The 13,154-nt window shown below is 42.3% G+C and overlaps 1 protein-coding gene across 5 annotated transcripts; it reads right to left on the bottom strand.

Moving 5' to 3' along the window:
- Nucleotides 1-12,788, bottom strand: PDGFA (platelet derived growth factor subunit A). Of its 5 annotated transcripts, XR_795392.1 has the most exons (6): nt 12,593-12,788; nt 10,173-10,360; nt 3,063-3,189; nt 1,481-1,563; nt 397-510; nt 1-263 (listed from the first exon to the last, which is right to left on the bottom strand). XR_795392.1 is itself a non-coding variant. In XM_010719675.1 (5 exons), exons 1-4 carry the CDS (start codon nt 12,771-12,773, stop codon nt 1,508-1,510), a joined length of 552 nt encoding a protein of 183 aa, XP_010717977.1. In that variant the 5' UTR covers nt 12,774-12,788; the 3' UTR covers nt 1-263; nt 1,481-1,507. The 5 variants fall into 5 exon arrangements, 3 of the variants coding, with proteins under 3 accessions (XP_010717977.1, XP_010717979.1, XP_010717978.1); XR_795393.1 differs by lacking the exon at nt 1,481-1,563; XM_010719675.1 differs by lacking the exon at nt 397-510.
- Between the last annotated feature and the right edge of the window lie 366 nt (nt 12,789-13,154).

Genomic DNA, 13,154 nt, shown 5'->3' on the forward strand with positions numbered 1-13,154 from the left:
TTTCTTTTTTGGACAGGGAAGCTTCCTATTGTGTCACAGAGTGCTACAATACTTGCTTTGATGTCACATTAAACAAATGTACATTGTCTCTTTGTTCTCATTAAGTGTTCTTTTGAGCCAGTTTTTTTTTTTTTTCCACACAGGAGAACAAATAAAGTATACAGTCAATAAGCACCATACATAGTAGGTTCAGGAATGTAACAAACCATGTACATCCATGTCCCAGAGAGAAGTTTTTTTTCTAGCTTATTTTCACCTTACATCTGCAGGAGAGAAAAAAGATACAATAACTCTATGATTAGAATCAAAGGTCCTATCCTCAAAGTAGATGACTTAAAAATAAAAATTAAAAAAATAAAAATAAAAATAAGCTGTTCTGCATGAAGAATCACTAACCTGGGGCAAGAAGCTCTAAATGCTGCTCTGATTGAGTTTACATGCGCACTTTTAAGGTTGAATTTTAGAAAATCTTTGCTTCTATCATACTACTCCCAATAAATACCTGTTAATCTGAAACAGGATATCAAGTTTAGCATTCTTTAGAAAAGACACATCAGTAAAAACGAAAACTGCCATTGGGAGTTTATGTGCAAAAAGAGGTGTTTGAAATTCAGTTCACCATCATAAGGGCATTAGATACATACACTGCAAAATCCAAATCATTCCCACTCCAAACACTAGAACCAAATGCAAGAGCTGCAATTTGCATAATTTCAAGTCATTAAGAAATGAAAACTCCGAATTCAATTTGGAATGTATATCTCATCATCATACACTGCTAATACGCTGGCCAACAGATTTCAGGCATTTTTGCATTGAGAGGGTGTTAGTTTTTCACTATGCTGAAAAACTCATGAATTTTGATGACTGACTGTTATCCTACTGAGACTGAACAGAGCAAAAAAAAAATCTTAATTTTGTGCTGTAAGTAACACAGGGCCTTGCAACACCAAAGTGGCATTTCTAAGCATCTTCCTCCTCAGGGGCATGTACAATAAATCTCAGTTCATGCCAAAACAAGGGTTTGATGGCCATGCAAAGAATAATATTTACTACATACATACACTCAATGTTTTATAGACAACGATGGGAACACAACAGTTTGTAACCTGGCAATTCATTCATGCATTATTATGTGATGTTTGACCTCAGAAATCAATAATAATGAAACAAAAGCAGAGGCGATGGAACTTGAGATTTCAGAAGCTGAAGTATTAGCACCCTCCAAAAAAATAAAAATGAAAAAAAAAAAAAAGGCAAGAAAAGGAAGTAGCTCAAGAATGTAAGATGCTGATGGTGATGTGGAGCTTAAAGGAAAAATACCAGCAGGTAGAATTATCAAAGCCAATCAAATCTAATCTCTTTGCAGCCTTGAGGTAGCAAGTGTCAAGATTTTGAACAGTGATTAAGTTGAAGTGATGGTATTTGATTAAGTTTTCCAGTACTTGTGCTATTAGGGTGTTCAGCATATAGGTCCTACCTGAATATCAAATAGTTCCAGTAGGTTTTATGTTGGTTTTAACTTTTTTCGTTTCCGTTTTTTACCTGATTCCCTAGGCCTTCCTGTTAACATAAGGGCAGGGCTGGTCAAAAGCCCCAAGGTAATGCATTTTGTTGAACACTGAAGTAATAAATACTCAAACCGTTTACATTTCAAAGAAATCTCATTATCCTTTGCATTAAAGAAGTAACTTCATAACGTCTGATTTGACATTCGGTTTATAAAGTAATTACACAAAAGCAAAGAAATAATAAACGAAGTTGGCATTGCATGCGTCATTACGAAGATCCATCTATAATGACTGTTACCATGCTGTATTCAATACCCGCTTTCAGCTCTGTAGTTAAGCTATTTTCAGCTCACCATCCACTTGCTGGTACAAATTTTATTCCCATCAGTTATTAAATCCTAGAAAACTGTATTCTTCCATTAAATTTCTAACCCATTTTTCACACAAAGTTTATCTAACCAAACATTTTTTTTTTCCAAATGCAAGACAGAAAAAAATATTAAACCATATATACACAAAAATAATCATTTAAAACGTGTTTTTGTCTACTCATAACTCAACCTAGCTCGAGCTGAAACACTGTGCTTAGATTATAAATCAGTTCAAATAGAAATCACAACAGAGGCCTATCGGTGCTTTTATACAAATTCTAATTCTGCTGTTCAGAGCAACTGGAGCTGGCATTTCCTTAGACCAGGTTTAATGCCTCCATGCTAGAGAGAGGCAGTCCTTACCCAGAACACCTATGGAATCCATCACCACTGAGCAACTTTCCTCCTATATTTACTGACTCTAATTTACTGACACTAATTTTGGGGCTGAGTCTACTGTAACCCCCTGAGGTCCTGGAAGAAGTGAAAGTGAACTTTTGTAGTTACTTTTTGGGTTTCCTGAATATGTTTCAAGTCCTGCATTACACCTAGGAAGAGGATCTGAGCTAGTAATTTTAGGCACCTTATGAAGATCACATAGAAAATAAGTACGCTTCCCCACATAACCTTCCCCATGGTTATTTAAGTTCTGTCTTGAGAGGGCAAGCACACATTTAACGTAACACTGGCCAATGAATTCTTGACTATGTGTAAGTAAGAAAACAACAGAAACAGGCACTGTTGTTTCAAAACTCATTACTTCTGAATATAAAATTTTCTCCTAAGTGCTTTATATTCATTTCACGAGTATTTTCCCCAAGGTCAAGTAAATCTCAGCCTTAACTCTGTCTCCACAAAGTCCAAAGAAATTAGGCAACAGAGTTCACCAATAAGCTGCAACAGGACAACCTTTAACTTAATTAAGCAAGACCTGAGCAATATTGGGCATTTCCTTTTATTTAAAGTCTAACCTAATGAGAATTGACAGAATTTAAACTTCAAGTCCAAACTTTTTTTATCTAGCACAAACTGCTTCTAACTTTGCATCTCCAACACCCAGAGAAGTAGCTGGGGCTCTACTGTGTTCACTGGAAGCAAGATTTGCTTTACATTCTTTACTAAAATAAAAACAAGTTCTATATGAAATAAGCATTAATGCAAAAATAAAAGGAAAACATACCAGTTTCTTCTTCTCTATAATCTGAATTAGTATTTGTTGATGTACAGGTGCATTCCATATGCTCTTCTAATCTCACCAGAACTTCTTTTAATTTTGGCTTTTTTCTAACATATTCCACTTTTGCCACCTATAAAATACGATGAGGTATGTACTGAGATACATTAACATAGTTCAGGACTGAAGACAGATAACTATATACCTCTATTTTTGAATGAAGCCAAACCCACATAAAATGTTAGCATAATAATCTTCTTTTATCTTAATTGTGCATCACGTAACCACTTATTGCACAGGCTATTTGTTTACTCAAGTTCAGCACTTTGAAACAGTTTTCCCCCAAGATAAAATAATTTCCCATTCATTTCATTTTGATGTTTTAAGCAACTCAGTTTTCACATATATCACAATAGACTTATATAGGAACTCTAATCAGCATTGGTTCTTGCAGACTGCCACTTTTAGCATGCTGTTCTGTACATGTTGACCACTGCTCTTAAGCTGAAGGCTAACAACAAAGGCATTCAGTTAGATCATAGCACATTTCCTAGATCACAAATTGTTGTCTTCAGAGTCCTCTGGAAGTAAAGTACTCAACCCTTCAGAGACCTGCATCTGAGTATCAGCCTAGAAAGCTGTAATCTCAGTCCTACTCATTCCTTGCAACGACCCAAGACTTGCTTACAAGGGCTCCCACACTCTGTCGTTAGGTCCAAGGGAACTACCACATGCAAACTAGATCCAGCCTTTGGTTCTTTTTGTGGATGGCTAGCAGGTACGCTGCTCCTCTCTGATCCATACAACTGCATTGCCCGACTTTGTGTTAAAACACTGGCACCCTTTACAAGAGAAGTCTGGGGGGCAAGGTGAGGTTTGATGAAGGAGCATGTTGGAAAAACAGCAGGTCTCAATGCAAAGAAAACCGACACAAAAGAAAAGGAAATTGAGGTTGAGAGACACTGAATGTGAGGAAACCTGAACAGCCCAGAGCCAGCAGGCAGGGCAGGAGCACAGTGCAGGCAGCAGGAGCACCTCTGGGCTGGGGCACAACAGGTCGGTTGTGGGGTGCTGGGCACGGATTGTGCTGAGAGCAACAGGCACGATGGTCACGACCATGCAACAGAAAATGGCACACAGTGGGAAAAGAGCGCTAGACAGTATCTAAAGTTAGTTTACAATTGGGCTGAGTAGGTGGCAACCGTTTGCTTGAAAATGATAAGCACTGAAATGAAATCTTGGCTCCTCAGCTCAACTAGTGATTTGTCTACTGCTTGACAAAAAGGACTGCATCATGCCTGTCCCAGCAAACAGGAAGACAACTTAATACAGGTATGCATTATAAGTGAGATAGGTGAAGGAGCAGGATGAAAGAGGCAGATTGCCTGTAGAGAAATTAAATGCCAAAAAGGTCCAATCCAAGCAAAATCCCCTAAGCAAAGCATTCATAGTCTCCTTGTAATGGTTTACTGGTGTGCTTGGCAGGGTTTCAAAGCTCCAAAATCAACCTTCAAACCATGAAAACCATTCCCTGTCCCTCCCCAAAATGGAACAACAGTCTCAAAGAACGAGAGTGGTGGCTGGAAAAAAACATCACATTCCCAGTTCCCAGAAACTCTTTTGGCTCTTTGGATGTACATAAACTACCAGGGACCTCTGAATGACAGTAACAGAAGTGAGAGCAAAATCCTGGCCTTGTTAAAGTCAATGGGAGGTCTGCCATTGCTTGCACAGAGCCAGGATTTCAAATCCATGTTTTAGTCACCGCCTCTTCTGTCAACAGGATCTGGAGACTATTTTCATTTACCCAGCAAACAAAAGTTGCAGAGAGACAGATACATTAACTAAGATGTCCTCATTAAAGGTATCTTCAAAAACTCTCCTATCTCCATATAAACAGATTAAGAGCTGGCCATGGCATACAAGAATGCTTTAGCCTGAAGATTAACAAAGGGTCAAAGCAGTAAGCTTCAAAATCTATCAGGACCCAACTCCAACAAGTCCTTGAGTGTGAAGAGACCAAAATGTATGGTACAACCGAGTCATCTGGCATGAAAGGATGACTAATCCTTAAAATTTACAAAAACAAACAATAATTAAGACACCTTCATCACCACAGACAAAAAAAGAGACCCAGCAATCACAGAACTGCTTTCAGATCTGCCATGCTTATTACAACTGTTGGAATAAATCAGCCTTATTGAAACTTACACACAACAAAAAATGTAATCCAACATTTTGAAGTCTGTCCCTGTTTTACTTTGTTTGCCAAACTGAAAGTTATATGCAGTCTCTGTGGCTACTTGGTATCAAACAACAATTTAAAAAAAAAAAAACAAAAAAAAAGGTGATGCTTTGATAATAGGATCATAAAGAATTCAAGAATTCAAGAAGCAGTTCATATTTCTGGCTTTTCAATACACTGTAGCTACAACACAATCCAGCATACGTTTCACTGCCCTACTTCATGCGAGGCAAGTTGAAGGAATGATGTTTTTCAGTATGCTGTGAACATTAAAACTGCAGTAGCACACACAAGAGTTAAATTGCCATGCTTGTGTCATCTCCTAGCACCTGCTGCCAATTAATGCTGATCTAAAACGATAAAGGCTGCAGATCAGATTTTCAGCGGCTATAAACAGGGATGGCTATGCTAATAGTGTGGGATTTGGCCTTTTGTTACTGTCTGTTTTCTTCTTTGTATTTTTGTCCCTGGTGTTTATCTTGTACACTTACTGTCACATGTAACACCAACTGCTTTGATGGCCAGTCCTCAGCAAAACACTCGTACCAACATCAGCTTCTTCTTCTTGTCATTAATGCAACAGAACTAAAAACCACAACCTCAAATCCCTCCAGAACTCAAGAAGATTACTATATAAGGACTAAGAGAGAGAAAGAAGACATCAGACCAGCTTGGCTAAGTGCTGTGTAACCAATGGTACTGTATTTGATTCACAGCAGAGCCTGTGTACCATTCTACAGTACGGTGTGGTGGTTAGGTCAAAATGAAAATAAAACCTGAAAAACATATGTGGCCTTATGAAACGTCATGGAAACACCTCTCCTAGAGCTCCTGCAGGAGAGAGATCAGGGAGTAACAGTGGGATGAAAACAGCACTGCAAGCACAGCATCCAGAACTGCCCTAGCACACAGCTGACAGTTACCACGGGATGGAACTTGCATGGAAATCTCAGCGTGGAAACTTCCTCACAACACACAGAGCAGCAAAGCTCATGAAGCTGACGGCTAAATACAGGATGGGAAAAAAAATAAAAATGACAGACTGAGGGCACATCTTAGGATTAACCATTTCTCCCATACAACTCCTTCTTTACCGCCCTCAGTCTGCAAGGAAGACAGAGGCCTACAGGGCATAAAGGCACTGGAGGGGCTCAGCAGGGACCTGCCAAGTCCCTGCATGCTCCAGGGATGGCAGGATGGGCATGGTGCCCACCAGGAGACATGCTGCCAGCTGAGCAACGCTGCCCCATGCACGGAGGCAGGCCGCCCCACAGTCTGGCTGCCACTCACATTAAAACTCCATTTGCAGGGCACTCCGCCAGTCCAATCGCCAAGGGAAGCTCTGTGCGTGGACACTCGGGGATTGCTCTCCTTGCACAGAGCGAGGCCCTGGGTGCTACCACTGCTGTGGGAATGAGGGAAGCCCAGGCAGGGCAGCCCTGTCACCGTGTCGTGGCAGCGGGACGCTGGGAATGCAGTCCCCAAAGGCATGAGAGGCTGAGATTGCTGTGGGGCATGTTGGGAAGATGCTAGAACGCTTCGCTTTATTTGGACTGGGGCTTCCCCTGTTTCTTCCATTCCTAAACTGACCTTCGGTCTCCCTGTCAGCTGGTCCTGCCTGCCACCAGCAGTAATCTTCTGTTAGGTCACAGCTAAAATCAAAGTGCTGCTTACCCTACTGATAGAAGGGGTCACTGAGGAAAAACGTCCTTAAGGCTGCAGACACGACACACAGCCATTTCACATGCACACACCACTGGGTGCTGGGCAGCTCTGCTGAATACCTCCTGTGTTTTTGTCCTTCTCTTCACAAACTCTCAGCAGCACCCAAGCGACAGCTGAGGAGCAGCATCCCTTCTCTCCAGCTCCCTTTCCCCTGTATTAATTTACTGTATGAACATACATCAGCTCAGTGCTGAATACTCAGAAATGGCTGAAGTTGTTATGGCTATGGCCCAAGGAAAAGCAGAAGGCAGAGCTGAGGTGATTTATGTCATTTCTGTGTTTAGAAATGAGCATTGCTGCAAACAACAGTAATACTCAGCTTGGCTACTCATCATTGTAAGCAGGATTTGCTCTGCAATATTAACTGTTTTCTGCCACTCTGACGAAAAATGTGAATAATAATTGTGCTGAATATTACAAGAAACATCCTGGCAAGACTCAGTTCAGAAACCCCCCCAAATAAATTGCAGTTCTGTGCTTGGTAAATATGTGATCTCACTGTGCAGAAGCAACCGAATCTGCAGATGTTACTGAAATGCTTTTGCAGACAGAAGAAGAAATACATCTGTCACAGATAACAACACCCCTGCTCACCAATCCTTGTTACCATTTCTCTATCAGAAGGATAGAACTGCAACTTATTTCTTCCTATCAAAGGGCAACTCCCAGCTGGGTACTTCATCTCACCAACCCACGTCACCAACACCCCTGGCTTGCGGTCTCCCTGCAGCTCCAGTTCCATGAGCCCAGTAGCAATATGCTGGGCACCTGAACATGGCTCTGTGAAGGCAAAGTGAGGACATTCTGAAACCTTATAGCCTTTAAGTCGTGTCCCCAAGAAAGGAATGCCCCAGTACAAGCCCCTCCGCTGCTCCTCTCACACTGCTTCAGCTGTCTCTTAACCTTGAATACAGAGGCCCTCAGTAAAACAAAGAAAACACCCTCTGCTTTAGCCTGTTAGATGATGCAAACCCACTTGCTGACCTTTCTGGGTGAACATTTCTCTAGTGTGAATGGGCCAGCTATGATCTCACTACCTTGTCAATGAAGAGGAAGTGGGGAAAGCCTTTTCAATGTTTAATCAAAAGAGGGCTTTTATACAGTCTGACATCAGGGGAAAATACAAGACAGCTTTCCAACCACATTGCAGAACAGCTGAGAGGCTCTCCAAGAACTCTCCCCCTACCTTTCCAGCGACCCTTACTCTGGGCCAGCTACTTAATGGCATGAGCAGACATTCAGCTCAGAACGTCAGATTGACAAAAAGCTCATAAAACCATCAATTATATCAAAGCTACAAGAGGATATGACTCTGGAGGGCATAAATATGGATCCTGTTCAGAGATTTCTGGTGTGACAGTGGGGTCAGCCTACAACCTTTACAATGAACATCCTGTTCCTGCTTGACCTCTTGTCTACCCCCTCCCCTCCCCCTTCTACTTAATGACTATTTGGAGCAGCCTTGGAGTTTTGGGGGGAAAAAAAATGTCCTCCAAAGCTGACTGACGTATATTGATATCGCTGGTGGCAATATATTTACACAGCCACAAAGAGCAGCTGCTCAGCTCAGACTACTTTTAGCTTGCGCCCTATTAAAATGAACGCAAATCTAAAAGCACTCAAAGCATTATCAGAGCACTGAGTGCAAGATTCTGCATGCTGGGAAGCAGCCCCAGCAGTGAGATCCCACTAAGGTGCTGCCAGTTACAGGCTGCATCCTTGAGGCTTCTAGAGAGCCCCTGGGGTCCCTGAGCAACTGAGGACTGCACAGTCTCTCTCCCCCATGCACTGCAGGGACAGGTCACAAGAACACGGCTACTCAGCCCTACCACAAACACCAACACAGTTCACAGTACACAGGACAACTCTTTGCTGGCCATCTCCAACTGCTTCATACCTATTAGTTGCGACACAAAATTAATTGGAAGCTGAACCAAACCCCAAAGTAACAGCACTAGACACAACACTGAAGCACTTAGCTGTTCAGCTCCTATTACAACTGTAACGCTCCAACTTCTTTGGTTTGCACTCAGCTCTTAGATAGGATTCCAATTTTTTCCTCATTTTTCATTGTTGCTGCAAAGCCCCCACACAGGACAAGCAGCAAGCAAGCGCAGAATATAATTGCTTTCGTAAGAAGTGAGGAAATCTCTTCGGACGTTTCTCCAGCTTATCTGGATGCGAAAACATTTTTCAGATGCTCAGAAAAGAAAACCTGCTCAGATGCCTGCCTGTGTGTATGAAAAACTCTGCATTGACCCAGATGCCACACTTTGTGTTTACAACATACAGCGCTACGTGGGTTAACAGCACCTTCCTCAAGAAGAAATCCATTCCAAGTAGAAAGATCAGAGTGTTGTACTGGGCAATTTTATGTTCAAGAATGTGGGTTGGTTTCTTTCTTTTTTTTCTTTTTTTTAAAAACAAATTCTGCTCTTAAAATACTCAAAGCAACACGAACTCAGAGCTTTAGCAGTGTAAGTGCTAAGTCTAATCTCCTACATGCAGATGTAAATCAACATTACTTGTTTAAACACTGATAAAAATTAGAACAGAGTGAAGCCTAATGAACACAAGAAATATTTCACATAGTATTTACTGGAAAATTGCAACAGGGATTTTGTCTAATGAGTAAATAAAGCATGAAGCCGCTGAGTCTTCTATCCCTGGGGTAAGATAATTTGAAACACATTTTTTTCAGATCAAAAGTGTTATGTTGTCAAATATAAAAGCCCAATTTAGGCTGCATAATATTTAATTAAGAAAACAGCATTCCACACTGAGATTTTGTTTTTTGTTTTTAATTTTTAAGTCCAATGCCCCTTGAGTCGTTTTATCTTCTTAACTGTAAGATTCGTACAGTTGCGAGATCATGGGAAAGACACAATCAACTTTATTTTCATTACTAAGAGAAGAAAAAACCTGAAGGGAACTCTGTGGAAACCAAATCCAAACCCAAGATTTTCCAGCAATCGTGTCATTTGAAAAGGCCCTTGGCTCACTCAACACAGAGAGGAGCATAGCAGCCAGCCCCCTTGCTAAGAGGATGGGTATTAAAGATCCAGGTCACGCAGAACAGCCACGACTCCTGAAGTTCCTACACTTACGAGGAGGTTCTCAGTGCTCTGCAGCCCCGCTCTGCTCACCTTGACACTTCTGTGATGTATCCGTGAGGGCTGGCATTTCACACTGCTGGTGTTGCAGCAGCCAGTGCAGCGCTTCACCTCCACGCACGGCGGCCATATCAGGAAGTTGGCCGAGGTGGGATCAATCTGACTCCGAGGTATCTCATATATCACCGTCCGTGTTTTGCAGACAGCCGGGATGGCTTCCTCTGTGAACAGAAGAAATGCACGCTTCCAGGTGAACAGCTGCTCTCACCTCAGAGCACCCACCTAACGCACACTGCCAATTTATGAGCGGCATCCTTAGCCCGGGGTGAGACAGTTCTCAGCAGCCAGCACTTCCCAACACGCCGGTGCCGAGCACTGTTTGCCTACCACTGCACTGTGGGTGCTGCCCTGGGGGAAAGCTGGACTTGCTCCCGAAAACCCAGCCCTAAAATGCATGATGACAGAGGCCCAGCTCCCGGCACAGTTCGGAGTATATATCACTAGGTAAGGCAATCCTGGCTCTTCAGAAGCGACAGCAAGAGGCTTCCCTGCCTTAGCCAGTCCTCCCATACAGCCTCATAGCAACTGCTGAACAGCAGCTGTTATTTTATAGTACTGGGGCAATCGCTGCACACATATATTATCACACCAACATGCAATACCTGCCAAATGCAGCCACAGAAGCTGCACTGCGGGTATTTTTAATCACACTCAAATTGGCTGAGCTGGGAAACAACCCGTGCCAGCTTGAAGCTTCTGAGTCTTGAGTTTCCACTTCCACAACCTTAACATCCTCATATGGAGTCTGGTCCACACGCCATCAGCAGGCAACAGCCATTTTGTTCTAATCGAAAGCTCTATGCACACTGGGTTTTCTTTTATTTGTTATTTTTGAACAAGGCAAAACCACAAGAGTAGCATGACTGAGGAACCTGCCATGTCATTTTCAGCTAAACAAGTTCACTTCTAGGTTCAGGTAAGGTGAGCTTGTTGCTGGCAGCTTCAGCCACACGAGCACTAGAACAAGAGGAATCATAGAGTCATAGATTGTTTGAGTTGAAAGGAACCTTTGAAGGTCATCTAGTCCAACTCCCTGCAACAAGCAGGGACACCCTCGGCTCCGTCCCACTGCACTGCGTGATTGCTGTCATGAGAAATCCAAACCACGCATCGTTCTCAACCTAGGGACTGCCTAGGAAGTCAAACTGGTAATTTAAAACGGTCCAGAAAATAATAGCAATCTCAGGGATAGCTCATTTGGTGGTCAGCTCTCTGAAGGCAGCTTGGATGTTTTGCCTTTGAGTGGAAGCAGTGATAGCTTCGGGTCATTCGGGGCAGGGAACTGTAATTCTGCCTGCACTTCTTCAGTTACTCCTGAAGCACAAGAAGTTCAGGCTTGGCCTGCACTGTAACATGAAAATCCAGGCCTGGTTTTTAAAGAGGTACGTTTTGGTCATCTGAACAGAGTGAAAATTCTTCTTCTCAATCCCCAGTGCCATGAACTTGACAAAATCAAAGGATCCAATATAGCAAGGTAGCTGGCAACTCCTACACGATATTGAGCATATACAGTTCCCACTGACTGCTACGGGGAGGTATCCAACACCTAGCAGAGCAAGGTGCCAAGTGCAGCAGACTGTTTCAGAACCGCTGCTCTCCAGAGGCATTCAGTGTGACGAGCATCTTGCCAACTCACACTGCAAATCCATGCCAACAGCATGCTGTGCTACCTACTGCGGGCAACCACAGCTCCATGTTAGAATATACTGACTCTGAATTACCTTAAATAGATAAGAACGTGGATGCTTTCCACCGTCAAGTAAGATGGTCAAACAGATCTAATCAGATGAACAAGCGCTGCTTACAAAAACCGCTCTAACATTCCTTAGCATCTCTTTAATGGGGGATCTGGGCTTTACTGGATTGCCTTCATTAGTGTTTAATAAGAAAAAAATCCCCTGTAAACATGCCTGGTGCTCAACACAACGACGAAATGAATGTCCCAGTGTTTCCATCAATGGCTTTTAATTTTTCGGATAAACTGTTTTTTCCTTTTGAATAAAGAGTCAAGCTGTTTCCTTTTGTGGAGCTTCTGTACTGAAAACTCTACCAACTGTTGATGTTTTTTTTTAAAGCAAACGGCTGTAGTTGTTCCCCACACTATGAATTATACATTGAATATCACAGCGTTTTCTAACCAAGGTCTAGCTTTGTAACATGCTGCAACAAGAAAGTGAATGTAAAGAATTCGTGCTCGTCTGTCTGCTACGGACAACCTCCACAAGACAGATTCTGGGGCAACAGCTCGTTTTGTGCAAACAGAAAAGCAGAAGCTAGAAATGGCCTTTTTTCCTTTTTGTGCACATCCCATTCTTCCAGTGAAACGCACTGCTTGGCTGACCAAAAACACCCCTCTGTTCTTCCTCCCCGAGTACAAATAGCTTGTTTCTTACCAATGCTTCTTTTTCTGCGAATGGGCACAGGACGGTTCTCTTGCACATGTTTAGCAGAATGAACACTATAAGACCTCAAGTTTGTCTCTGAAACATCATCATATCCTGGAAGAGGAAACAAAGTATTAAACCTCAGCAGTGTTATTAGCAGGAATGTTGCTAACAGAGCTGTTCCATACATATAAAACAAATTGTCCAAATTGTGCTGCAGTTAATCAAATGTAATTCCTATCAACACAAGGGTATAAGGCAGGGAAGACATAGACATGAAACGCCACCTATAAGCACGCACAGCATAATTTTAACACCCGTTCTACTGAAAGCCCCCTAAAACAGCACGCACTCTGTGATACAGAACTGTACCTAAAGCAAAACACATGCACTTGTTATCTGAAAGGCATAGTAAAACTTCTCTTACTGGAAAGGTGTAGAAATAAGATCAGCAGTATTTCATAGGAAATGTTTCTTATGAGAAGTTTTGTGAACTCTGGCATGAGGCTACAGTAGAAAACAGTGCTACACACCCAGCAGCAACAATGCTGCCTCTGTACATTTTCTCTAG

This window comes from Meleagris gallopavo, chromosome 16 (assembly GCF_000146605.3).
Source record: "Meleagris gallopavo isolate NT-WF06-2002-E0010 breed Aviagen turkey brand Nicholas breeding stock chromosome 16, Turkey_5.1, whole genome shotgun sequence".
NCBI lineage: Eukaryota > Metazoa > Chordata > Aves > Galliformes > Phasianidae > Meleagris > Meleagris gallopavo.

What these genes read in the sequence shown, in the direction of transcription:
- PDGFA (XM_010719675.1), bottom strand. Translation starts at nt 12,773, where the DNA reads ATGTATGGAACAGCTCTGTTAGCAACATTCCTGCTAATAACACTGCTG. An exon ending in TCGCAGAAAAAGAAGCATTG is followed by an intron (nt 10,361 to 12,592) that starts GTAAGAAACAAG and finishes TTCTGTTCACAG; the next exon opens with AGGAAGCCATCCCGGCTGTC. An exon ending in TACATCACAGAAGTGTCAAG is followed by an intron (nt 3,190 to 10,172) that starts GTGAGCAGAGCG and finishes CGTATTTTATAG; the next exon opens with GTGGCAAAAGTGGAATATGT.